The sequence below is a fragment of the Mesoplodon mirus genome, assembly GCF_964341445.2.
Source record: "Mesoplodon mirus genome assembly, chromosome: 12".
Lineage (NCBI taxonomy): Eukaryota > Metazoa > Chordata > Mammalia > Artiodactyla > Ziphiidae > Mesoplodon > Mesoplodon mirus.
The window spans coordinates 48,766,310-48,791,834 of record NC_138988.1 but is presented as its reverse complement, the minus strand read 5'-3'; the positions used below and the strand labels follow the sequence as shown (position 1 = coordinate 48,791,834).

The following is a 25,525-nucleotide window of genomic DNA, read 5'->3' as shown; positions in this document are numbered from 1 at the left end:
CTTGTCCACGCACCTTCTTCTCTGCATCTTGGCTTTTTGCTCACACGGTCCTGCCTACCTCTTCTCTGCTTCCCTATGCCTCACGTGGTTCCTGGTGCAGGCACATGGCAACCAAGTGTTGGCTGCAGGCAGCCTAGTTGATGTTCCCCTAGAGGGTCAACCTCAATGTCAGTGCACTCACCCTTCCACTCCTGCTTACACACCTGTCATCCCCTGCCCTGACCTGAGTGTCCTGTCCTGTCCTCTGCACACCAGCCTTTCAGACACGAGCATGCGCAGTGTTGCCAAGAGACCCGGGGAGCTCCAGGCAGAGCTGAGATCTGGTTCCTGCAGCTGCAGTTACCACTGTGAGGCAGCCCCACATTCCCTCACTCCCCACACGGCTAACAATGTAGTGACAGCTTTCCAGGCAGGGGTTGAAGAGGGGAAACATTCTCATAATAAACCTATTATTTTATGCCAAGTTGCATCTCCACTTCAGAAACATTGAATGGGAGGCTGAGGGAAGGCCTTAGATTCAGGGAAAGACAGCAGTAGAAGACAGAAAATAATTAAGTGCCAAACTGTGTCATAAGGACCCTGGGAGGCTATGGTTGGAGGACTCAAGAAAAGTCCCATAGAAGAGGCAGCCTTGAGCTGGGCTGTGAAGGGTGGATCATGTTCCATGGGGATAAGGGCACAGCAGATGTGGGGTTAGCAGAGCGGAGGTACAGGTGGGAGCAGCAGTCGGGCCTGAGCAGATGCACTTAGCACAGTTGTGCCCCCTTCCTTGAAAGCTTGCTTTATCAGATCAAGGTGCAGAGAGAGGAGATTCCAGGGCTTTCAACTGCTTTCTAAGCCAAGTCAGTCCTCCTTCCTCCTCCCTACTTCTCCTTCACTGTTGGCTCCCGGGATCCCAGAGCATTTCTGTCCTAAAGTGAGGATTGAGGCTGACATGCCAGCTGGATAAAGGACTCGTGGCTGAGACAATGTGGCGAAGGGTGGCGGAGGAAGAAAGCCTGCCTGGGCCGGCTTGGGCCATATTTCTTCTGTTGGTTACACTGGGAGCATTTTCTTCTGTGTTAGTTTCGTATTCACCTAGAAGTATTTTTATCAGAGCCACCTTGGAGGTTTGAGGATGGGACACAGGAAGAGAGAATTAAGACAGGAAAGGAGGAGCGATAGATTGGAAGATGAAATTCTGTTTCCCCTGGAGGACACATAGGCTGAATAATCTCCATGCTGGGCCAGTTCCATCTGGTGTCATGTAGCTGTCAAATGATGCATGCCATTATCTGTGATGTAATTAACATGTCTCTTTGCAAAGAACATTTTACAAGGTTGTGGCATGCTCTTAGAAGATTGTTTCCAAATTGTCAAAAGTTCTAATCTCACATTTGTGTGTTTTTGGAATGGATGCAGGGAAAAAGAAAAAACAAAAGTCACAAAACACGGCTTCACTGGTGGCGCAGTGGTTGAGAGTCTGCCTGCCAATGCAGGGGACACGGGTTCGTGCCCCGGTCGGGGAAGATCCCACATGCCGCGGAGTGGCTGGGCCCGTGAGCCATGGCCACTGAGCCTGCGTGTCCCGAGCCTGTGCACCGCAACGGGAGAGACCACAACAGTGAGAGGCCCGCGTACTGCAAAAAAAAAAAAAAAAAAAAAAGTCACAAAACATACACACATATAAATTGACTAAATAAGCAGTCGCCACCTATGTACACAAACTCTCAGATATAAAAACAAACCATTTTTCAAGGATCCAGGGAGATGTTGTTTTATATTTGAAGAGGAAAAAGCATCAATAGGGTTGTGTGATTTTCATAGATAAATAGAATTATTTATGCAGATATGTTAATTGAAGTGTAATTAATGCTTTCATGCCCTTCCTGGACACTGATGCTTGCTGGAGGATCATACATTTCAGACTAATAATGATATCCATTTCCATAATATGATATTACATATAAAGTAGTATGTAGTCATAATTAAAATCTCTAATCTCACTGAGAAACTTACTGAATTTTCTCCCTTGGTTTTAATTTAAATTTTCATTTGTTTGTTTACTTTTTTAATTTACAGGACTCTAAATGAAACCACACTTGGCCTCAGCCTGTTCTCTAGTGAAATGGAAAATAGGTCCTTGCTACATGCACAGTTCATAAAAAGGATTCATTTTGCAATAGGGCAGTTTTCACAGATTTTCATATCAAAGTTACCGCTTAAAAGATTATGGTAAAAATAATAATAGCCACTATTTATTGCCCACCTTTACTACACTTGGCATTGTGCTGGGTGTTTCATATAATTGTAGAGGCTATTTATTATATCATTTTGAATATGTCATATCTTTCACTGTGGCCTTTTCTGAATTTAAGTTCTGAATTTTCTATCCTTTTTACTCTCCATGCTTCAATCTGCATATTTTCTATTGACTTGCCTTCTGGATCAATGGTCTTCTCTCTTGCTGTGTCCAGTCTCCAGCTAACTACATCTCTTCTTGTCATCTCAGCACCTTGGCCACAGCCTTCTTCTTGGTTTCTGAGTCTCGTAACCCTATGCTGCTGTGGAATCCACCAATGCCCCAAGAATAAATGTGGTGTCAAAAATCAGACTTGCCTCAAGGTGCTTACCTTCTCTTTGGAATCTTGACCCTCAAGTCCTGGCCACCTTAGTAGCTCTGAGCTTTAAGTTTGTCTTCAGGGACTCATAAGACTTCCAGGAACTCAGCTCAGAAACTCAAGAACTCAAGCTTTTAGCCACCAGTTCACATTCGTACAGGTTCTCAGCCTCTTATTCCAGGCTGCTTAGAGACCTGTAAACAGCTCAAGGGAAGAGTTCCTTGATACTGTTAGACAGGTGTGTGTGTGTGTGTGTGTGTGTGTTCCAGCTTTTCTAGTTGTTCTCAAGTGAAATGATAGATCTTCAGCAAGTCCCTCTGTTATTACCAGAAATGCAAAATCCTTAGTTTGCTTTTAGAAGAATCTTCAAGCTTATGGGAATTCTAAGCTCTCCTCTAACACTTTAACTGCCATTCTAATTGTTATGGTTATTGAGATAAAGGAAAAGGCATTCCACTTTGAAGACTTCTCATTTCTAGGGCTGCCTGCAAGGTAATCACAGGCAATAGAACTGGGTGTAGAGAGCAGAGGAATCGTGAGAAAGGATACAGGAGGGAGGGGACAAAAAGATCACGTTTGAAAATAGAAAAATACTGAGGCATCTTTAAAAAGCCCTTAGAGGGTTTTTTCCTAAACTGATTATCTGGCTTAATGCTAGCTGCTTATTTGCTGGCCTTCTGTGTTATTTGCAAATATAAAGTAAGGTCATCCTTTCCTGTTTTCATTTAGTTTACCTCTGTAGCTGCTAGTTAGCTAAGGAGGATAAAAACCCTTCATTTCTTGGAGAAAAGCAGCATGAGGTCAGTTTCTAATTCACGTGGCTGGTCGAGGGGTGTGCGGTGCTCGGGTCCTGCTTACATGGGGCTTGGAATAGAGTCCACCAGATAGTGAGGCGTATCTTCCCTTGGCCAGGTGGGTGGGGGTCCATGACTTGAGGCTTATACTCACCAGGGAAAATTCCCTGGTTCCACAAGTAAAGGAGACAGAAGACTTTTGGGCTTCTGACCCTCACAACGGCCTAGACGCCCTAGGATAACAGGGCAGAGTAACCCCTCCTCTGGTGGAACCCTTGAGTGGGTGGCCCCTGCCTGTCACGAGCCTCCCCTGCTGGGTGTTCCATCTGAGTTACTTCGATTTCACAAACAAGTTAATGAATGAGAAGGAAAAGCCGGGACTCCCCATGAAGTAATGGGGGTACTCAACCGCGTTTCCCTAAGGGTCTCTCTCCCTCTTGTCATCAGACCCTCCCTGGCCCTGCAGTCCTCCCTTGGGGCCCCAACAGAACAGCTCTGCGTGTGAGGTGCACCAAGGGAGGAGAATAGTGTGGTTTGAAGGAGGGCAAAGCTCATCCCTGGAGGACGGGTGGATGAGCTCAAAGTGTAGACAGAGGGTCTGTGGTAGGTCTGGATGAGCCAGTGCTGGGGAGGCTGACCTTGGACGCTGGGGCAGGGGAGCAGTTTTGTGGAAGGGAAAAGGTAGCATGGGGTTTTAGGCCCAAATCAGTGTATTCTGGGAGATTGCTTGTGGAGTTGGCATTTGGAGACAGGAAGAGGATTTCTGTGTTGTAACAAACCTTAGTATGTTCACACCTAAACAACTTGCACACTTGTTCCCTCTCCTGGTTCCCCGTGGTGATGAGGGGCTGCCGGGTCCACTCACTCACCTGAGCTGAACACTGGGGTACCTTCCATGATTCTCTTTCTCTCATCCCCCACTTCCAGTCACCAAGCCGCAGCATCTCTTCTTCCTGAGTTAGCCTCACCTCCCTTCCGTTCCCCATCCCCCTTCTGTGTCCTGGCCCAGGCTCTCTCCATCTTTCCTGTGAACCCCTATGTTAGACTGCTCACCCCCGGACCTCCCCCCCATCAATCCACTTCCATGCTACAGCTAGAGGGATCTTTCTACAGCACAGCCTCCCTACCTCCAATCTCAGCCCCATCCATTCGAGAAACCAGAGGGATTTTTCTGTAACACAGTCTCTTGCATTACCTTACCCCGCTCCCAGCTCTCCCTAGATTTTAGGTTGAAAACAACACAGCCTTTAAGTCCCTGTGAAATCTCATCTCTGCTTCAGCCTCCTCTCCCCTCCCACCCGCCAACTAACCTGACTGTCCCACCTTTGGGGAGCACATGTAATCCACTGGACACCCATGCCCTCTCCCCACTGCTGTGTGTACCGGCCATGCCTGCCCCCTGGCTAATGTCCTTCTGTCATCTGACTGAGCCCAGGGACTTCCCTTCCTCTGGGAAGCCCGCCAACCTGCAGTCTGAATCAGGTGCTCTTGTTTGTGTTCCCAAAGCCGCCTCTCTTCTAGTACATGTTGCACTAGGTTGTCACTGCCTGCCTGTTTCCTCCAAGGTCTTTCATCGCCGTCTCCCTGGGGCCCAGCACATTGCCTGGCATAAAGTAAGCACCCAATAAATTCAAATTGCGCATATGTCAAGTTCCCTATAAAACCTCAGCTGCCAGTCTGAGGGTTCTTCTCTGTGCAGCCTCTTTCATTTTTCAGAACAGGAGTGTGCAGTAGATTTTTAACAGGAAAAGGTGGATTATTGGCTTTTGGTCTATCATAAGTAAGTGTGTTCAGCTTGGGAAGCTTCTGTTTGTAGTGGTGAATATTTTTAAGCAGTAAAATGTCAGCAACTAGAGTCTCTACCCAAACCCCTAAGCCTCCATCTCCATCCTGAGGGGTCCCTTCATTTCATTGCAGTGCTGGGCTGAGAGAGGCCACACTTCCAACAATGCAAAGGAAACCACGAAATGTTGCTGCTACTTTTCCTTTGCAGCTCAGATAAAAGAAAGCAAACACAGTGTGGGGAGAAGGGGCTGTCCTTTTTGGGGTGCTGACTTGTTTCTTTTTCTTTTCTTTTTTTTTAAACTGACTTTAAAAAAAATATATTTATTTATTTATTTGTGTTTGTGTTGGGTCTTTGTTGCTGCACGCAGGCTTTCTCTAGTTGCGGCAAGCGGGCTTCTCATTGTGGTGGCTTCTCTTGTTGCAGAGCATGGGCTCTCGGTGCGCACGCTTCAGTAGTTGTGGCATGTGGGGTCAGTAGTTGTGGCTTGCGGGCTCTAGAGCACAGGCTCAGTAGTCAGGGCACACAGGCTTAGTTGCTCCACAGCATGTGAGATCTTCCCGGACCAGGGCTTGAACCCGTGTCCCCTGCATTGGCAGGCGGATTCTTTTTTTTTTTTTTTTTAATTTTTCAAAGCTTTTAGAAGGCACATTTTAATTTTAAATATACAAAACCAGATCTTGTGGCTGTGTCGTGTGTGTGAGCCCCGTAGGGCCGGCGAGGCACCAGCTGCCGGGTGGGGAGGAGGCCGAGGCCACAGCTTGAGGGAGGCCCCGGCCCCTCTGCGCCTGTGTCTGGCAGAGCCAGTGTGAGACCAAGAGACAATCCTTCCCAGCTGCCAGGATAATCAAGAGTTTTGGCCAGAATTTTGAACACACACCAAGATAGTGAGGAGCCAGACGAAAAGCACAGACTATGGCGCTGAAACGGATTAATAAGGAACTTAGTGATTTGGCCTGTGACCCTCCAGCACAATGTTCTGCAGGTCCAGTTGGGGATGATATGTTTCACTGGCAAGCCACAATTATGGGACCTAATGACAGCCCATATCAAGGCAGTGTATTCTTTTTGACAATTCATTTTCCTACAGACTACCCCTTCAAACCACCTAAGGTTGCATTGACAACAAGAATTTATCATTCAAATATTAACAGTAATGGCAGCATTTGTCTCGATATTCTAAGATCACAGTGGTCTCCTGCTTTAACTGTTTCTAAAGTTCTTTTATCCATTTGTTCACTGCTACGTGATCCAAACCCAGATGACCCCCTAGTGCCAGAGATTGCACGGATCTATAAAACAGACAGAGATAAGTACAACAGAATACCTCGGGAATGGACTCAGAAGTATGCCATGTGATGCTACCTTAAAGTCAGAATAACCTGCATTATAGCTGGAATAAACTTTAAATTACTGTTCCTTTTTTGATTTTCTTATCTGGCTGCTCCCCTATCAGACCTCATCTTTTTTAATTTAATTTTTTTTTTTACCTCCCTCCATTCATTCACATGGTCATCTGAGAAGACTTAAGTTCTTCCAGCTTTGGACAATAACTGCTTTTAGAAACTGTAAAGCAGTTAGAAGAGAACAGTTGCCCAAGATTCAGAATTTAAAAAAAAATGGAGCATGTGTATTATATGGCCAATGTCTTCAATCTAACTTGGTTATGAGACTAAAACCATTCCTCACTGCTCTAACATGCTGAAGAATCATCAGAGGGGGAGGGAGATGGATGCTCAGTTGGCACATCAAAGGAAGCAGCATTATTCTAGCAGCATCCATTCTTGTGTAAGCCTTCCACTGTTAGAGATTTGAGGTTACATGGTATACTTTATGCTCATAACTGATGTGGCTGGAGAATTGGTATTGAATTTATAGCATCAGCAGAACAGAAAATGTGATGTATTTTATGCATGTCAATAAAGGAATGACCTGTTCTCGTTCTACAGAGAAGGGAAATTGGAAGTCAAACACCCTTTGTATTCCAAAATAGGGTCTCAAACATTTTGTAATTTTCATTTAAATTGTTAGGAGGCTTGGAGCTATTAGTTAATCTATCTTCCAATACACTGTTTAATATAGCACTGAATAAATGATGCAAGTTGTCAATGGATGAGTGATCAACTAATAGCTCTGCTAGTAATTGATTTATTTTTCTTCAATAAAGTTGCATAAACCAATGAGTTAGCCGCCTGGATTAATCAGTATGGGAAACAATCTTTTGTAAATGCAAAGCTGTTTTTTGTATATACTGTTGGGATTTGCTTCATTGTTTGACATCAGATGATGATGTAAAGTTCTAGAGAGTGAATATTTTGCCATGTTCAGTTAAAAGTGTGCAGGCTGTTACAGGTTGACACATTGATTGACCTGATTTATGCAGAATTAATAAGCTATTCAGATAGTGTAGCTTTAGTATGCTGCACATGATACTGGCAGCCCAGGAGTTCATTGATGGACTTGGGACCCAGCAGTTTTGAAACGTGTATATGGAGTTTAAGAAATTTATTTTCCAGGTGCAGCCCCCATCTAACTAAATTTTTTCTTCACCTTGTACACTTGACAGCTGAAAAAACCATAACATGGGAGTAATAATGGGTCAAAATTTACAAAATAAAGTACTGTTTTGGTGTGGGAGTTGTCATAAGGCTATGTTGAAGTGACTTAACTATGTGGGATATTGAGTTTTTTTTAATGGAGTGAGTATCCATTAAAATGAATTTGTTCAGCCATTTACATTAATGAGCATTTAAATGCAACAGATGACTTAACATGAATGAATAAAAGTCAATGCTATTGGATTAAAAAAATATATATACAAAACCATATTGCTCTGTCTTTTTCTATAAAATAAAATTAGTTATTGATAGAAAAGCTTTTAAATTGTCTTAGTCAAACTCAAGTAAAAGGATTTAAAAAATAAAACATTAACTAAAAAGAGTCTTACCAGAATATTGAACTCTCCGTGATAGTCACAGAAATCAACACAATGTCCATTAGTGCAGAATAAAAGACATACACAATTCAGTGTAAAAAAAAAAGCAACTTGCATTAATGGAACATTAAAATTGTGATTTAAACCCACAAAATTCAGGAAATTCAGAATTAGAACCCACAAAATTCAGGAAATTCAGAATTAGAACTCACAAGGTAACCTTAACTGTGACCTCTTGTGCATGTATGCTGTTTAGAAATTTGAGGTTTTTTGCCTTCCTGATCACATACCACTATGAAGAACAATTTTGAAGGGAAAATAAAAAGGTACTTTTCCTTAGAACCACTGTATATGTTTAAAATTTTATACCCACTTAGAAAATCAAATGATCAATCTTATACTACCATATGAGCTAATTATGGAATAAGAAGGAATTTTAAAAATATACTATAGAAAGCTGTGTAAGCTACAACATAACGCACATCCACTTGAAACACGATTTGAACTTTCTTTTTGATACAGCCATAAGTGCCTACCATATAAAAACATATTCACATTGCAGGAAGACAGAGGGGAACACTATTAAAACTGAATAGTATGTAAGGAAGAAGGGTCAGGGAAATAATTGAGCAGAGAGTCAAAAGTAGCATCCTTCGTATTTTTAAATCTACACTTTCCTGGGAAGATACTTTATCTCTTCAACTATCAGTTCTTCAATTTTAAAATGAGAGGACTGAGTTAAGTAACATCATAGTTTCTTCTTCAAAACTGTATGATTCAGTGACTTCATATAAATTAATATTCTAGAGGAGACTCATAAATTTGACATTGTATTAAACCTTAAGTAATTTGTATCAGAGCTTAGTGAGATATGCCAAGAAAGAAAATGATGTTGATAAACCACTGGGCCTCTCTTAGATATGATCAACCTATCTCATCAATCCTGCCCTATCTTTTGGATCTTTTAGTCAAAAAAATGTTAACTCATCCATCCATCCAGATGTTAGTTCAGTCTTTGTGCCTGGGGTTATTGGAAGATATCTTCTAGTAAATTAAAAAACATCATCAGGGGGCTTCTCTGGTGGCGCAGTGGTTAAGAATCCGCCTGCCAATGCAGGGGACACGGGTTCGAGCCCTGGTCCGGGAAGATCCCACATGCCGCGGAGCAGCTAAGCCCATGAGCCACAACTCCTGAGCCTGTGCTCTAGAGCCCACGAGCCACAGCTACTGAGCCCGTGTGCCTAGAATCCGTGCTGCGCAACAAGAGAAGCCACCGCAGTGAGAAGCCCGCACACCACAACAAAGAGTAGTCCCCGCTCGCCGCAACTAGAGAAAGGCCGTGCACAGCAACAAAGACCCAAAGCAGCCAAAAGTAAATACATTAATTAATTAACTAAAAAAAAAAAATCATCAGGCCTCCTGAGATATGTTTCTCAATATTATGAATGTGAGATCAAGAAGGACTACAGAGAAAGGTAGTAGCGTAAGAAGGCCATAATAATGTCACCACGGTATATAGCTCTTCAAGCAAAGTCACCATGGCCCATTTTTTTAAATAAGGAAATATATTTATTGAAAAGACAACTGAAAAAAAAGCGTATATCCTTACAGTTATATAAACTGTGGCATAACAGGTACTATCACAACCCCTTTGATCTCCCAGCAGCCAGCACTTGCATCTCTGTCAGATGGCTGCCCCCAGGCTGCCAAAACCTGGTTTATCCATATGCACAGAGAATACGCATATACCGGAAGTATCTTGGAATTTACAGACCCCAAGGTGGCTGTTAACCAATGTCTATAAATACCACTGCTCCCTTGTTTCCTATGCTGCAACCTCCACTGTCTTCACAGCTTCCCTGAAAGGCTGAGGCAATGTTATCTACCCTTCAAAGGATTTACTTGAAATCACATCTAGTCCTAATATGCTGCTGGGCTGACTTTGGGATTCCTGGAATTAAAAAAAGGCCCAGTTTTTCATAATGTGTTTATTCCAGAATTGCCTTGGAAGAATATTGAGGACGGCAATCAAAAGGCTAAAAGAAATGGAGATGTGAGAAAAGTCCTATTATATACAAGCGGTGAAACTCTTACTGGGCAACCAGCTGAAGTGTGAGTGGCATCCTGCTGACCCTATTCTGCCATGAGCCCTGTAGTCCTGCACCTTCTGGCCACCAGGGCAGGCAGATTCTTAACCACTGTGCCACCAGGGAAGCCCTGCTGGCTTGTTTCTAATTGCTGTGTCCTCCCCTGCCTCCACCCATGGCTCAGTGTGGGTTAGGCCCCTTCTGCGCAGAGCTACTGGGACACGTCATAAGAAGGTGTTTCTCAAACATCATAGTTAAAACTGGTTCATGCAGTCAGTGTCAGAGCACAGCGTCTGTACCGCTAGGTGTCACAATTCATTACTCACCCCAAATAGCTGTGCCCTAAGACACAGAATGACTGCACATTCAGAAACAGCCCTCCCTTCAAGTCCCTATTTCTTTCTTTATTTGTCATTTACTCACATTCTTCCTTGTATGAGGAACATTTCCTTCCCCTTGCCCTGTATCCTCCTAATTAGATAGATAATATTTCAGGGTGATGTCAGAACCTAAAGCAATTGGGATGATTTTTAAACAGTATTTCATGGGCTTCAAGGAAAGCAGTTTTGCTTCCAGTTCTAAGTATTAGTCCGGTTCCACCACTTACTAGTTTGGGGATGGAGCACAGTTTATTTGCGTTCATCTGTACAATGGGAGCAACAATCTACCAGCTTGGGTGTGGTGCAGATTAAGTAAAAGGATGTCTGGGAGGAGGTTGGCCCAGTCTCTGGAATACATGTGGTAGCCGGGAAATGTTCCCTGGCTTCTGCCTCCCCACCCCCATCTTCAGTTCCTCCCACAAGAGTAACAGCGTGTAATAACTGACTTATTTCGGCATGAAGGATTTAAATGCAAAATCTTAAGGCAGTCACCCTTAAAGAAACACTGAAGCGTTTATCTGTGAAAACATTAAGATTGCACTCCTTCACTGTTCTCTGTGCCCAGGCAGTATTTACATTCTGTTTAGGAGAGTCGGTCAGTAGGCAGAGGGGATCAGGTGTGTGCTTTGCTCACAGAAAGGACAGGAGCATTAAAGATCTGCTCCTAAAATCTGAAGTTCTAGGGAATTTTGTGGAAGTAGCTTATCCAGAGGCTCCCCCATCACTCCCCCAAAAGGTTCCGTGTTTTATTTATGTAAATGATTGAAGCTGTTCCCAGCTGAATGCTTTCCTGAGCATGTCGCTCAGACTCCCACCCCAGAGTCATCTGTCCCCCGCAGCCCACATTCAGCAGCTCTGCCTCCCCGCCCCGGCCCGGGCACCATCTCCTTTCCTGGGCTGCTGCAGGAGATTTTCTGTGTCTCTGAGCATATTCCACTCCACGTACATGCCCCAAGGATCTCCAGGGAAACACAGGGTCCTGTGGCCTGGTAGACTTGGGGCCACCCTACTCTTTGTGGGAGGCAGTTGCAGTAAAAACAAACAATAAACAAAAGAGACTAAACGCCCCTTTAACTGTGTAACCTGGTGTCCCCCCAGTTTGTTCGATCACAGACCCTTTCATTAACTTCCCCCTGGTGAACTGGTACATGCTGAGTGAGGAAGGCAAAGTGCAGCTTGCTGTAAGCAACCAGTTCCCCGCATGTGCTTAGACTGGACGGATAACCCGGAACTGACAGGCGTGTCTGTCTCTGGAGGGGGCGCTGGGTATCCAGGGGGTGGGGTAAGAGCCAGCTCCTCACTGTGTGCCTCTTGGGAACTTTAAAACTTTCTACTGTTTTGAACACGGCACTAGTCTGCTCGCAACTCCACCAGACTTTATGTGGAGCGTAGTGTGAAGTCCTTGGATCTGCTCACGGCCTTGGGGTTGGTTGGCTTCTGCCTGCCCACCTAGTGCCTCCCACTCCTGCCTCCCTGCCAGCTCCCGTCATCTCTTCCTGACAGATGCAGGCAGTGGGACTGCAGGCCATGGCTCGTTGGTGCTACTTCTGAGATTTACCCCGCTCCCCTTGGAAGCCCACCTTCCATAGAGCATGCTGGCCTGGGATGCGGGGATAGTGATGCTTTATTCCTGCCTCAAATTCTAACTTTTGAGCCCCGGGGGTAGCCAGAGTACCCAGGAGGCAGCGAGACCTGGGCCAGAAAGGTCAAGAACTCCAGGATTGAGCAGATGTGACTCAGAATCCTTATCAGCCTTGTGGCCTGGGGAACTTGTGCCTTCATCTTCCTTTTATTATACGATGGAGGGGAATAAGCCCGATGGAGGGGAATAAGCCCAGCTGCAGGGTTTGAACGTGTGGCTCGTCTCTGTAGAACAGCGGTCCCCAGCCTTTTTGGCACCAGGGACTGGTTTCATGGAAGACAGTTTTTCCACGGACGGGGGTGATGTGGGGGGATGGTTCAGGCGGTAATGTGAGCAGTGGGGAGCGGCAGATGAAGCTCCGCCCACTGCTCACCTCCTGCTGTGTGGCCAGGTCCTAACAGGCCGCGGACTGATATCAGTCCACGGCCCAGGGGTTGGGGACCCCTGCTCTAGAAAACCTAGTGCAGTGCCTGGCATCTTGTAGGTGTTCATTGTGACTATGGACCCATCACTCCCTTGGCTCTTAAAGTCCTGGGCTCCGAAGGAAAGAGCACAGGCCAGAAGCCGGACTTCATCCCTGGCTCCATTGATGCCCAGCTCTGGGAATATGCTGGGCCCCAGTGTCTTCAGGTCTCCTGCCCTAACACACAGTCCATATTTACCTCAAGGCAGAAGAGCTTTGATGATCAAAACACCACGGATGGGAAGGGTTAGCAGTGCACTATGAGTACAGACGTTTGCCTGCCTGCCAACTAGGTTATAAGAATATTTGGAAGATGACTAAGGTAATGTCTTCCACATGCTAAAGAGAGGATGATTTCGTACCATGTGAGGTAGAGCAGGGAAAGCCCCCGCTCATTAGCGGAGTGGCCTTGGAGAGTCATCACTCTCTGCCTCATTACCTCATCTAAAATATGAAAGCAATAAAATCCAGCCACACAAGGGTGGCTGTGAGGCTCACACGGGGCAGTCCATGTGGAAGGTCTTTGTAAACTGTTGAAATGCTCTGCACATGTCAGCAGCGCCCGCCGCTCACGTGCCTGTGTGTTTATTGTTTCAGCGGAGAGTGCAGGACGTCATCAGCCCCATCGTGTTCGAGGCCGCCTACAGCCTGGGTGAGCATGTGATGGGAGAGGAGGAAAGGGAGCTGCCAGCCCTGACCCCCGTGCTCCGCTGGAAAAAGGGACAAAAGATTGCCCAGAAGAATCAGGTGAGAACCTGAAAGCTCACGGCTGGGACCCCAGGTGGCAGGTGCCTATGCAGAAGTAATGACCCTGGTGGCCTGGGAGCCCATGGCCAGCCACATCCCCTCCTGGCCCTCCCTTTCCCGATCTGCAAAATGATGAAATGTATGATTTAGGGGTTTGTGTCTACCAACCACGTGATTTAAACTCATTTTTTAAATGAGTTTAAACTCAAGCAATTAGAAAATGATGATCCCTTTGAGGTCATGAACTGGCTGCTTGGCCCCGGCACTTGCCTCGTGTTCCTACACTGTTTCCAGAGCTCAGATCAGCACCTAGTGAGTGCTCTACATACAGTACATGTTTTATTGATGGGAGCATGAGTGGGGTGAGGAGGCAAGAACTTCCTCTTGCTAGAATTGGTGGTTGAGTTGAGAATGGCCGCTCGGGCATCTTTGGAAGGTAGAGCACCGTGAGCACAGGCTCTCACCATCCTCCCCCGCTTGGCAGATTCTGGGCTGTGCTGCTGTGCGGAGGAGCTGCAGGGTGACGTGGGGTGCAGGCCGTACAAGGCCATACAGGGTAGGAGTGAGCCATGAGGTAACGCCATGCAGCATCACTGGCCTGTCTGCCCCGAGTCATCTGAGAGATATACAGTGCTGACGACGATGCAGGAAGTACACAAGAAATCTGGGATCCCAAGTCTGGTTCTAAATTTTTTTTTTGCGGTACGCGGGCCTCTCACTGTTGTGGCCTCTCCCGTTGGCGGAGCACAGGCTCCGGACGCGCAGGCTCAGCGGCCATGGCTCACGGGCCCAGCTGCTCTGCAGCATGTGGGATCTTCCCGGACTGGGGCACAAACCCGTGTCCCCTGCATCGGCAGGCAGACTCTCAACCACTGGGCCACCAGGGAAGCCCTGGTTCTAAATCTTTAACACCCAAGATCATCACAGATCCAGGACCTGGGGAAGGTCAGACAAAACTGTTTTTTGGCTTAACCAGACTCCTGGGTGGGGTGGGGGCAAAGCTGTGGAACCACCCACCAGCCCCAGTCTCCACAGTTCTGACTGCCCTGAGCTTATGGGAAAACTAGCAGATCAGTGACCCACGCCTTGCAGATGAGAGTTGTAAATAGAACCACAGAGAAGTGTTTGGAGCTCGAGATGTAAGATTTTTACCAAGATGTCCTCATTTTCTCCCAAAGTCTCTCCCATGTGGTCTTGGGTCAGGTTCCCCAGAAACAGAGCCTAAGACAGGGATTTAGGAGCAACTTGGTCTAATGAAGCTGTGCTCTTAAGAGAACCCTGTAAGGAAAGGGAAAAGGGTGAGCAAGTATGTGGTCTCAGCTAAAGTCTAGCTTTGGCCTGAGGCAGGGAGCTTTGGAGCATAAATTACAGCAAAGAGCTGTCCTCTCCTTGAGGGAAGGGTCTGGCCTTTTGTACCCCTTACTTGTCAGCCATTGGCTGGCTGTGGGGGATAGAACGGGAGTGTAGCCCTCCTTGAAGGAGACTCCTTGCAGCTGTGGACAGTTCTCTGGAGGAGGCTGCAGATGTGAGCCGTTAGCCGCCTGTAGCACATCGGCTGGGGGAGGGGCAGCAGTTGTAAAGGGATGTGGGCAGAAGCTGCTACACGTATACACACAACCTACTGGCAACACTGCCTTTTTGGATGCTTCTTTTTTTTTTTTTTTTTTTTTTTTTTTTTGCAGTATGCGGGCCTCTCACTGTTGTGGCCTCTCCCATTGCGGAGCACAGGCTCCGGACGTGCAGGCTCACGGGCCTAGCCGCTCCACAGCATATGGGATCTTCCCGGACTGGGGCACGAACCCGTGTCCCCTGCATCGGCAGGCAGACTCTCAACCCCTGCGCCACCAGGGAAGCCCTGGATGCTTCTTTTGAAGTCAAACATGAACTTTCAAAACACAAGTGACCTGTAGGGTGGCCAGAATGTCCAGCTGGTCACTGATACTTGGAGAAGGCTCTGGGGGAGTGAGGGGAGAGACCAGGAGGATGCTGGGTGTCTAAGTGGTGGGGCAGGGTAGAGGGGAGGCATGAGGAAGATGAGGACAGGAAGATAAGATGAAGAGGCGGGACAGGAAGCTGATGACTCCTACCTTGACTGAAGAGTAGAAGTGTGTATCATCTCCTGACAGTGAAGTTGGGCCAAGAGGTCAGGCTGGGGACCCAGTAAACCAGAATATTATGATAATTCCTAGATCATGAGTTCCCCGTCCTATTAATACTTTGCTCTCTAAGGTGGAATCTTGCTGGCCCAATAAAGTTGGATTATGGGAGTGGTCCAAACTTGGGGTGCTGGGAATCATTTCAGGGTACCCTGTGCTTGTTTTACCTCTGAAATGACCCTGTGAGGTAGCGGCCTCCTCTGTTCAGCATCTTGCTAGCCCTGGGCATCCCTTCTACAATGAACCCAACTCTCATTTCTACCAATCCGTCAGTGGCACAGAGCAGGCCTTCTTTAGTGAAGAGCATCTTAGAACCTTTACTGGCATTTTTAGATTGAGGCAACCTGATCAAAGGCAGAGATGTAGGGAAAGATTAGTATGAAAATGCTCTTCTTGGTCACTTATGTTCAAGATGGCTAAGCAAGCATAAATATTTATGTCCATGCTTCCTGAGACCCCATTATAGTGATTATAAATGAGTAAATCAGAACAGGGAGGTGAATGCTGCTGGGGAAGGGGCATCAGCCAATGAGAGAATCCAGGGATTTTTGGAATGAGTAAAGAAGAAGGAAGAGTGTTGGTGGGTGAACCTTGCACTCTACATGGAGGGGCTGGGTGCCTGTCCACCCATGGGTCCAGAGAGGCTGTAGCCATGGCCAGGCCAGCAGTTTCAGAGGGGTACAGGAGTGAGAAATGGGGCTAGAAACAGGGAAGGGGGTGTTAAGTGAAGGTTCGTTTGTGGAAGAGTTGACTTTCTGCCCCTGTCCCCACACGTACATACTCCAGCCATGCAGAATAGCAAGAAGCCAGGCCTTTTATTTTCTAAAGAATTGAATGAACTGGTTGAGATAGTGTAGGTGGGCTGTTTCCCCAGGGGGAGGCCTTATTTCTTCTGGCATTTGGAGCCTCCAATGTAAGAGCTAGCTTCCCCTCCCACCATCCACCCAAACACCCAAATTTTCCAATCATCTCTTTTACTTTATTCTTAAAAATGAATGGACAACCAAGGAAATCTGAAATTGAGGGGAAATGTGGTACATGGAGAAAAAAACCAAAATACACCTACAGAATAACTGACTTAGAAGGAAATAAATTTTTTAAGGAATAGAAGAGATTATAGCAATTTAAATACCAATTTATACTCTATGTAATAAACACAAGGAGATTCAAGAATATATTCTATCCATTAGAAAGTGGTTGGAATTCTATTTCTTCTTAAAAGAAAGGAAGAACAAGGAAAAGTTTCTTGAAAATTAACAATATGGATGCAGAGCCAAAAATGTAGTAGAAGATAATGATAAGAAATCTCCCAGTAAGCAGAGCTAGAAGACAAATAGAAAAGAGCTAAAGCATCAATCTGCAAGGTCCTATATCCAAGTAATAGGAATATCAGAAAAAGCAAACAGAGAAAATGAAAAACATTATGAGAGATAATGTAATACAATTTCCCAGAGTTACAGAGAGACACTTTTTTAAATGTAAAGGACCCTCAAACTTGCAAGCACGATAAACCAAAAATATCCTAGATACATCATTTTGAAATGGTACTACTCCTAACACATAAGGAAAATTCTAAATGCTTCCAGGACAAGGAGTACAGGATGGTGGTAGTGAGGAATATTTGTCCACTAACAGCATAATTAGAGTCACACTAAGTTGTCCATTAGACTTCTTATTAGCAAGATTGGAAGAAAGCATATGTGAAATAAGGGCTTCAAAGCTCTGAGAGAAAGTGATTTTGAAACTAGGGTTTTATACTTAGCCTAACAGTCAAGTATGGGTCAAAATAAAGTTATTTTTCAGACAAGCAAGGACCCAGAAAGTTTACATCCCTAGTAGCCTTTCCAAGGAAATAACCTGAGATGCACTCCAAGAAAACAAGGGTGACAATCAGAAGGAGCAATATGGGGGATGTAAGAACTAACTCCTAGAAGTCTAATGACAAGAAATTCCAGGATTACAACTGTGCAGCAAGTCTAAAAAACAGTTGATCAGTTTAGAATAGGGTATCAATGAACTTCGAGAAGAATGAAGCCAGCCATAGCAGAATGACAAGAGAGTAGCAAATATTCAGGATACAGTGGAGATGGAATATATTTTTTCTATGGATAAGAAAAAATAAAGGCAGTCAAAAATTCCCAGGAAAATAAAAACATGGCCAATATGTCATGGTTCAAATATAAAACAAATTAAAGTGTGGTGGGATTTTAAGCAAATAGAAGAATATACGGAAGAGAAGGACCTTAATACTAGAAGCATTCTCCTTTAAGCAAAATTTGAGTATTCTAGTAGTTTAACTTTGCACCTGTAGAGGAAGATATGTAATCATGACACTTGTCTTGGCTCTGCTGTGAACAGTAATCAAGAGGCCATAATGACAACATGATTTATTGGTTGTTAGTATTTACAGTCAAGCCAAATCAGTTACGGTTATAGTACATAGTGTAAATGTCTTTAATTTTACTGTATAGAGTTTAAAATAGAACAAAACAAGTTGTTTTAATGTCTTAATCTTTTAAATTGGCGAGCCAAGAGATATTGTAAAACTTGATGAAACAAGAAAAAGTTGTGATTACTTAAAATTGCAGAGGTTACCAGTAGAGCAGTGCTTCATAAAGTGTGGTCGCTGAACCAGCAACATCAAACTCCCTTGGGATGTTGTCAGAAATGAAAATTCTTGGGCCCCACCCCAGACCCTTTAATCAGAAACTCATGGGTGGGTCCCAGCAATCTGAGTTCTAACAAGCTGATCAGGTAATTCTGATGCAGCTAACATTTGAGAACCAGTGCAGCGGAGGAGCTGAGAGCAACGATTTGCCTGTCAACATTAGGAAGGTGGATGGTGGGAGGGGGCCTTCATGTAGGTGAGTTCAGTTCTTGTCTATCATGGAAGGAGTTCAGTGAGATAATGTCTAAATCTGATAAATCAAGAAGTAGTAGTATCAATATATTTTCTAGAGATATGGAAATAATCATCAAAAGAAACATAAATGGACATCGGTAAGAGTGGTTCCTCTTGAGAGGAGGACTCAGTATATGAAGGTGTGTGGCAGGAGGTTATTATTTTAACCATGTGATTTCTTTGGTTGAAAATAAAATGAAAGAAAAATATTGTCCTTAGATTGAGAAGATTGTCCAGGAGCCTGAGAAAAATTCTGGGAGAATGATCCTTGCTTTACTCCTTTTCCTGATTATGGCAAAAAAAAAAAAAAAAAAGATAATTTAATGATCTTTCTCCATGTGTCTTCCAGATGTTGGCTTAATTTAAGGGAAAGATTCTGAGAGCTAGGCCCACTCTAGGAAGCAGAGCTGATTTTTAACTTGTATGTATGTGACAGGTCCACAAAGAGCATCTAACCTCTTTCCTAGGAAGGAATAAACTCATTGAAACTCTTCATTTTGTCAGGTAACTTTAGGATTTAAGTGCCTTAGTCTCGTCAACTAAAAGGCACTAAAAGCCCGTGTTGGTACATAGGGCTGTGCAATAGAGTGGGTTAAATTCTGGCGATCTTTTAGAGTCAGGGTCTGCCCCCATTGGTGGTCTAGTTCAGGTGGAATAGCTGCACAGTGTATATAACACGGAGTCAGTGACTAGAGGATGTTTTTTTAAATTTTTTAAATTTATTTTTATTTTTTATACATCTTTATTGGAGTATAATTTCTTCACAATGCTGTGTTAGTTTCTGTTGTACAACAAAGTAAATCAGCCGTATGCATACGTATATCCCCATATCCCCTCCCTCTTGAGCCTCCCTCCCACTCTCCCTATCCCACCCCTCTAGGTCATCGCAAAGCACTGAGCTGATCTCCCTGTGCTATGCTGCTGCTTCCCACTAGCTATCTGTTTTACATTTGGTAGTGTATATATGTCCATGCTACTCTCACTTTGCCCCAGCTTCCTGCTCCCACCCCATGTCCTCAAGTCCATTCTCTGTGTCTACGTCTTTATTTCTGCCCTGCCACTAGGTTCATCAGTACCTTTTTTTTTTTAGATTCCATACATATGCGTTAGCATATGGTATTTGTTTTTCTTTTTCTGACTTACTTCACTCTGTATGATAGACTCTAGGTCCATCCACCTCACTACAAATAACTCAGTTTTGTTTCTTTTTATGGCTGAGTAATATTCCATTGTATATATGTGCCACGTCTTCTTTATCCATTCATCTGTCCATGGACATTTAGGTTGCTTCCATGTCCTGGCAATTGTAAATAGTGCTGCAATGAACATTGGGGTGCATGTATCTTTTTAAATTATGGTTTTCTCAGGGTATATGCCCAGTAGTGAGATTGCTGGGTCATATGGTAGTTCTATTTTTAGTTTTGTAAGGAACCTCCATACTGTTCTCCATGGTTGTTGTATCAATTTACATTCCCACCAACAGTGCAGGAGGGTTCCCTTTTCACCACACCCTTTCCAGCATTTATTGTTTCTAGATTTTTTGATAATGGCCATTCTTACTGGTGTGAAGTGATACCTCATTGAAGCTTTGATTTGCATTTCTCTAATACGTAGTGATGTTGAGCATATTTTCATGTGCTTCTTGGCCATCTGTATGTCTTCTTTGGTGAAATGTCTGTTTAGGTCTTCTGCCCGTTTTTTAATTGGGTTGTTTTTTTGATATTGAGCTCCATGAGCTGTTTGTGTATTTTGGAGATTAATCCTTTGTCAGTTGTTTCATTTGCAAATATTTTCTCCCATTCTGAGGGTTGTCTTTTCATCTTGTTTATGGTTTCCTTTGCTGTGCAAAAGCTTTTAAGTTTAATTAGGTCCCATTTATTTATTTTTGTTTTTATTTTCATTAAGAGGTGGGTCAAAAAAGATCTTGCTGAGATTTATGTTAGAGAGTGTTCAGCCTATGTTTTCCTCTAAGAGTTTTATAGTATCTGGCCTTACATTTAGGTCTTAATCCATTTGGGGTTTATTTTTATGTATGGTGTTAGGTAGTGTTCTAATTTCATTCTTTTACATGTAGCTGTCCAGTTTTCCCAGCACCACTTATTGAAGAGGCTGTCTTTTCTCCATTGTATATTCTTGCCTCCTTTGTTGTAAATTAGATGACCATATGCGCATGGGTTTATCTCTGGGCTTTCTATCCTGTTCCATTGATCTATATTTCTGTTATTGTGCCAGTACCATAGTGTCTTGATTACTGTAGTTTTGTAGTATAGTCTGAAGTCAGGGAGCCTGATTCCTCCAGCTCTGTTTTTCTTTCGTAAGATTGCTTTGGCTATTCGGGCTCTTATGTGTTTCCATACGAATTGTAAAAATTTTTTGTTCTAATTCTGTGAAGAATGCCATTGGTAGTTTGATAGAGATTGCATTGAATCTGTAGATTGCTTTGGGCAGTATAATCATTTCCACAATATTGCTTCTTCCAATCCAAGAACATGGTATATTTCTCCATCTGTTTATGTCATCTTTGATTTCTTTCATCAGTGTTTTATAGTTTTCTGAATACAAGTCTTTTGCCTCCTTAGGTAGGTTTATTCCTAGGTATTCTTTTTGTTGTGACGGTAAATGGGATTATTTCCTTAATTTTTCTTTCTGATTTTCATTGTTAGTATATAGGAATGCCAGAGATTTCTGTGCATTAATTTTGTATCCTGCAACCTTATCAAATTCATTGATTAGTTCTAGTAGTTTTCTGCTGGCATCTTTAGGATTTTCTGTGTATAGCATCATGTCATCTGCAGTGACAGTTTTACTTCTCTTTTCCAATTTGTATTCCTTTTATTTCTTTTTCTTCTCTGATTGCCATGACTAGGACTTCCACACTATTGTGAATAAGAGTGGTGAGAGTGGACATCCTTGTCTTGTTCCTGATCTTAGAGGAAATGCTTTCAGTTTTTCACCATTGAGAACGATGTTTGCTGTGGGTTTGTCATATATAGACTTTGTTATGTTGAGGTAGGTTCCCTCTATGCCCATTTTCTGGAGAGTATTTATCATAAATGGGTGTTGAATTTTGTCAGAAGCTTTTTCTGCATCTATTGAGATGATCTTATGGTTCTTATTCCTTAATTTGTTAATATGGTGTATCATATTGATTGATTTGCATATATTGAAGAATCCTTGCATCCCTGGGATAAATCCCACTTGATCATGGTGTATGATCTTTTTAACATGTTGTTGGACTCTGTTTGCTAGTATTTTGTTCAGGATTTTTGCATCTGTGTTCATCAGTGAATATTGGTCTATAATTTTCTTTTTTTGTGATATCTTTTTCTGGTTTTGGTATCAGGGTGATGGTGGCTTTGTAGAATGAATTTGGGAGTGTTCCTCCCTCTGCAAATTTTTGGAAGAGTTTGAGAAGGATCGTTGTTAGCTCTTCTCTACATGTTTTATAGAATTCACCTGTGAAGCCATCTGGTCCTGGGCTTTTGTTTGTTGGAAGATTTTTAATTACAGTTTCACTTTCATTACTTGTGATAGGTCTGTTTATATTTTCTAATTCTTCCTGGTTCAGTCTTGGAAAATTGTACCTTTCCAAGAATTTGTCCATTTCTTCATGGTTGTCCATTTTATTGGCATATAGTTGTTTGTAGTAGTCTCTTATAATCCTTTGTATTTCTGCGGGGTCAGTTGTGATTTCTCCTTTTTCATTTCTAATTTTATTGATTTGCGTCCTCTCACTTCTTTTCTTGATGAGTCTGGCTAAGGGTTAGAGCATGTTAAGTACAGGCTTACTGATGGATCCCAGGCTTTTGGCAGAGAGTGGGAGTGAGTGAGGCAGGCAAGAGACCAAGCCTTCCCTCTGCCGGGTGAAGAGCAGCCTTGGGAGAAAATGGGCTTCAGGGTGGGTGCCAGGCTGTATGAGTGAATAGTGGGGTTGCCACTGTTGCTGAGTACCAATTGGGATTCTGGGCACTTGGAGAATATTATAGCTCTAATGCTACAACCTCTGTAGGACGTACAGCCTGATGAATGCACGTTTCACCTTAAAAATTTAAGGAAAGCAGAGACCTGCCTCTCTTGCCTCAAGAAATATTTGGTACAGATATAACAACAACAAAGTGTTTTATCCATTAGCCAGAAGAGTAATTTAAAAGGACTATAAATCTAAGAGCAATTCAGCTAATTGAGTGTCTGCTACACGTAAGATGTGGATAAAAAGATAAATGAAACATTGCTGCCTTAGTAGACTTAGAGACTGTACAGGAATAACTTATACAGAGCAGAAAGTGAGATTCAGACTAGTGTGTGTGAATTTCACTCCGGAGACCTCTTCCAGCTGAGGGTAAGGAGATGCTCTCTGGAGAAGGGAGAAAATTGGCTGGAGCCTCATGGAAGAAGTAGGATTTGGATACTTGGGGCTGGAGGGCTTTGACCAACAGAGAAGGAGGAGGGCGTGATGGATGCTAATGGTCTTCCATGTGGCTGAACATCTAGTGAGGAGGAGAGGGGCCATTAGGGCTAGAGGTACAGTCAGACAGTCTAAGGCCACTTGTTCACTGACCAGGGAGTTGGACTTGATTGAACTGGTAGGGGACAGGAGACCATCACATCTTCTTGAGATGGTCTGCCTGGACTGGGGAGCCAGTTAGGAGCTCTCACAGCAGCCCCAGGAAGGTCTTGCAGGTCAGTTCATGAAGGTTCTGTCTGATAACACTCAGAGAGTTGACTCATCATCAGTTCCTAGTGGGTCTCAGCTGCTGAAAGAGTATGGAATGAAATGAAACAGTCCTGGAAAGTTCTGGCTGGCCTGTGTGCTGGGAAAGCAGGAAGGCTGTCATTGGGGCCCTAATGTTTCTCCTACAGGTGAGCATACCAATGGCTATGACAGAGGCCCTGGCTTCAAACCCTATACACAGAGTAGAGCTTTGGAAATAACTGCTCTCAGCCTTCCTCAGGAGGCCCCCAAAGAGACCTGGCTGGGGCTGGACTTCCCGGCCACCCACTGTGGTAGACAGAATGGCCCCCAAAGATGTCTACACCCTCATTCCTGGAACCTGTGAATATAATGTATCACATGGCAAAGGGAAGGACTTTGCAGTTGTAACTAAGGTTATGGGCTTTACACTAGGGAGAGTATCCTGGATTATCCAGATGGGCCCAATCTTTCTCCAGCTGGAGGCAGAAGGAAGGAGGAAGAATAGGAAGTCAGAGAGATCTGAAGCTTGAGAAGGACTTGACCTGCCATTGCTGGCTTTGAAGACGGTGGTGCAACTTGACAAGGAATGCAGACAACCTTGAGGAGCTAAGAGAGGCTCCCTGGTGAGTGTCAGCATGGAAATGGGGACCTCAGTCCTACAACCACGGGGCAGTAAATTCCGCAAACAACCTGAGTAGGCCTGAAAGCAGATTTTCCCCAAGAGCCTCCAGATAAGGGCCCAGACCAGGTAACACCTTGATTTTTGCTGTTGACCCCCAATGCTTAGCACTGCCTGGCTCATAGAGGATGCTCAGTAAACCTATCTCAGTGGAAAGGGCCCTTCTGAAAGAGCACAAGGCTAGGTCCTCCTGCAGACGTTGGACGTCTTATCAGAATTTCTTCACTGCAGATTCAGCAAAGCTGTATAATTAAAAGAAATGTGCTCCATGAACTCTCTAAGAATTCCTCCCAGGCAGGAGAGTAAGGTATGTGATTTAGGGTGACTTACCTACTCCACAGTACATTTGTGCATGTGTGAGTCTATTATTTTGAAGACCAAGATGGAGGAGACACAGCTGATGAGAGGAAAGGCACTGGCTATGTTGAGAATACTCACTTTGTCATCTTTTAAGGGATAGGTGAACTGTTTTATTCTAATATTAACGTTTTACTATGTTGAAGCCATAAAATCTGAACCTCCATTGTGCTGGAAACCATCACCATCTGGACCTCCCACCCCGGCCCCTCAGCGCCTGGGTGTGTGGGATGCCAGCCCCGTGCCCACAAAGACTCAGTGTTTGTTCAGCCTGGACATTAGGTAATGCTTTCCTGGCTGAGGTGCCCAGCCAGCTTAAAATGCCATTATTTACAGCTCTAAGGTTTATTTTCATTATCATATGTAAAGTCTCTGCAGAAGGATGGAAAGCTGAGGGGTTGGCAGGGAGGAGAGAGCAGAGTAACTCCAGACCTCAGAGCCGGACAGGTCTCAGAGACCATCCAACCTGCGGGTTCCAGAGCACACACCTGGATTCAAGGGAGCAGGTTGGTGCAGTGGAGGAGAAGGGGTGTTAGAGGAGGAGGTGTCCAGCCCCCTCCCTATTTCAGCCTGATCAGTCCTACTTTTATAGGCATCAGCTATTTGGCATCAGCCTCTGGCTAATCTTCTCAGAAAGGGCACCATGGTGAAACACCTGTGAAAACCATCCACTTTCAAGTACAGGTGAGGAAAACAAGTACATAGTTCAACATTACTGACCACAGAAGTCTGGCTATATCTGTTTCTCAGGCTTCCCGTCAAGGTTAATCCAAAGAGCAAAGGAGAGGTTACACCTAGTATCAAAGGCTGGGCTGTACTTGTAGTCACCTGTTGAATTTTTATAATTTCTTCTTCAGTGTTATACTTTATCTTTGCAATTTTTTTTTTAGCATGAGATTCTTTTTTTTTTTTTTTTTTTTTTTTTGGCCCCACTATGCGGCATGCGAGATCTTAGTTCTCTAACCAGGGATTGAACCCAGGCCACGGCAGTGAAAGTGCCAAGTCCTAACCACTGGACCACTAGGGAACTCCCGCAGCATGGGATTCTTTATTTCTTTTTTTTTTATATTCAAAGAAGATTTAATACCTATCCTTATCAAACTCTTCCAAAACAAATCAAAGAGAAGGGAACACATCCTAACTCATTTTACGAGGCCAGCATTACCCTAATCCCAAACCAGACAAGAACAACACCCAAGAAAGAAAATTATAGGCCAATATCGCTGATGAACATAGATGCAAAAATCCTTAACAAAATATTAGCAAACTGAATTACAACCGTTATCTTTGCAGTTTCTGGAAAGAAT

The 25,525-nt window shown here is 44.1% G+C and overlaps 2 protein-coding genes across 2 annotated transcripts in view; both read left to right on the top strand.

Moving 5' to 3' along the window:
- ITGA9 (integrin subunit alpha 9) overlaps positions 1 to 25,525 on the top strand; it is a 362,363-nt gene that overhangs the window by 161,247 nt on the left and 175,591 nt on the right. Inside the window, exon 16 of the mRNA XM_082639253.1 lies at positions 13,282 to 13,431. Coding sequence (XP_082495379.1) covers positions 13,282 to 13,431 — 150 coding nt within the window. The remainder of the gene's footprint in view (positions 1 to 13,281; positions 13,432 to 25,525) is intronic.
- LOC309813530 (ubiquitin-conjugating enzyme E2 D3-like) lies at positions 5,432 to 7,286 on the top strand. Its single transcript, XM_082638504.1, has one exon. The coding sequence runs from the start codon at positions 6,093 to 6,095 to the stop codon at positions 6,534 to 6,536; it is 444 nt and encodes a 147-aa protein (XP_082494630.1). The 5' UTR covers positions 5,432 to 6,092; the 3' UTR covers positions 6,537 to 7,286.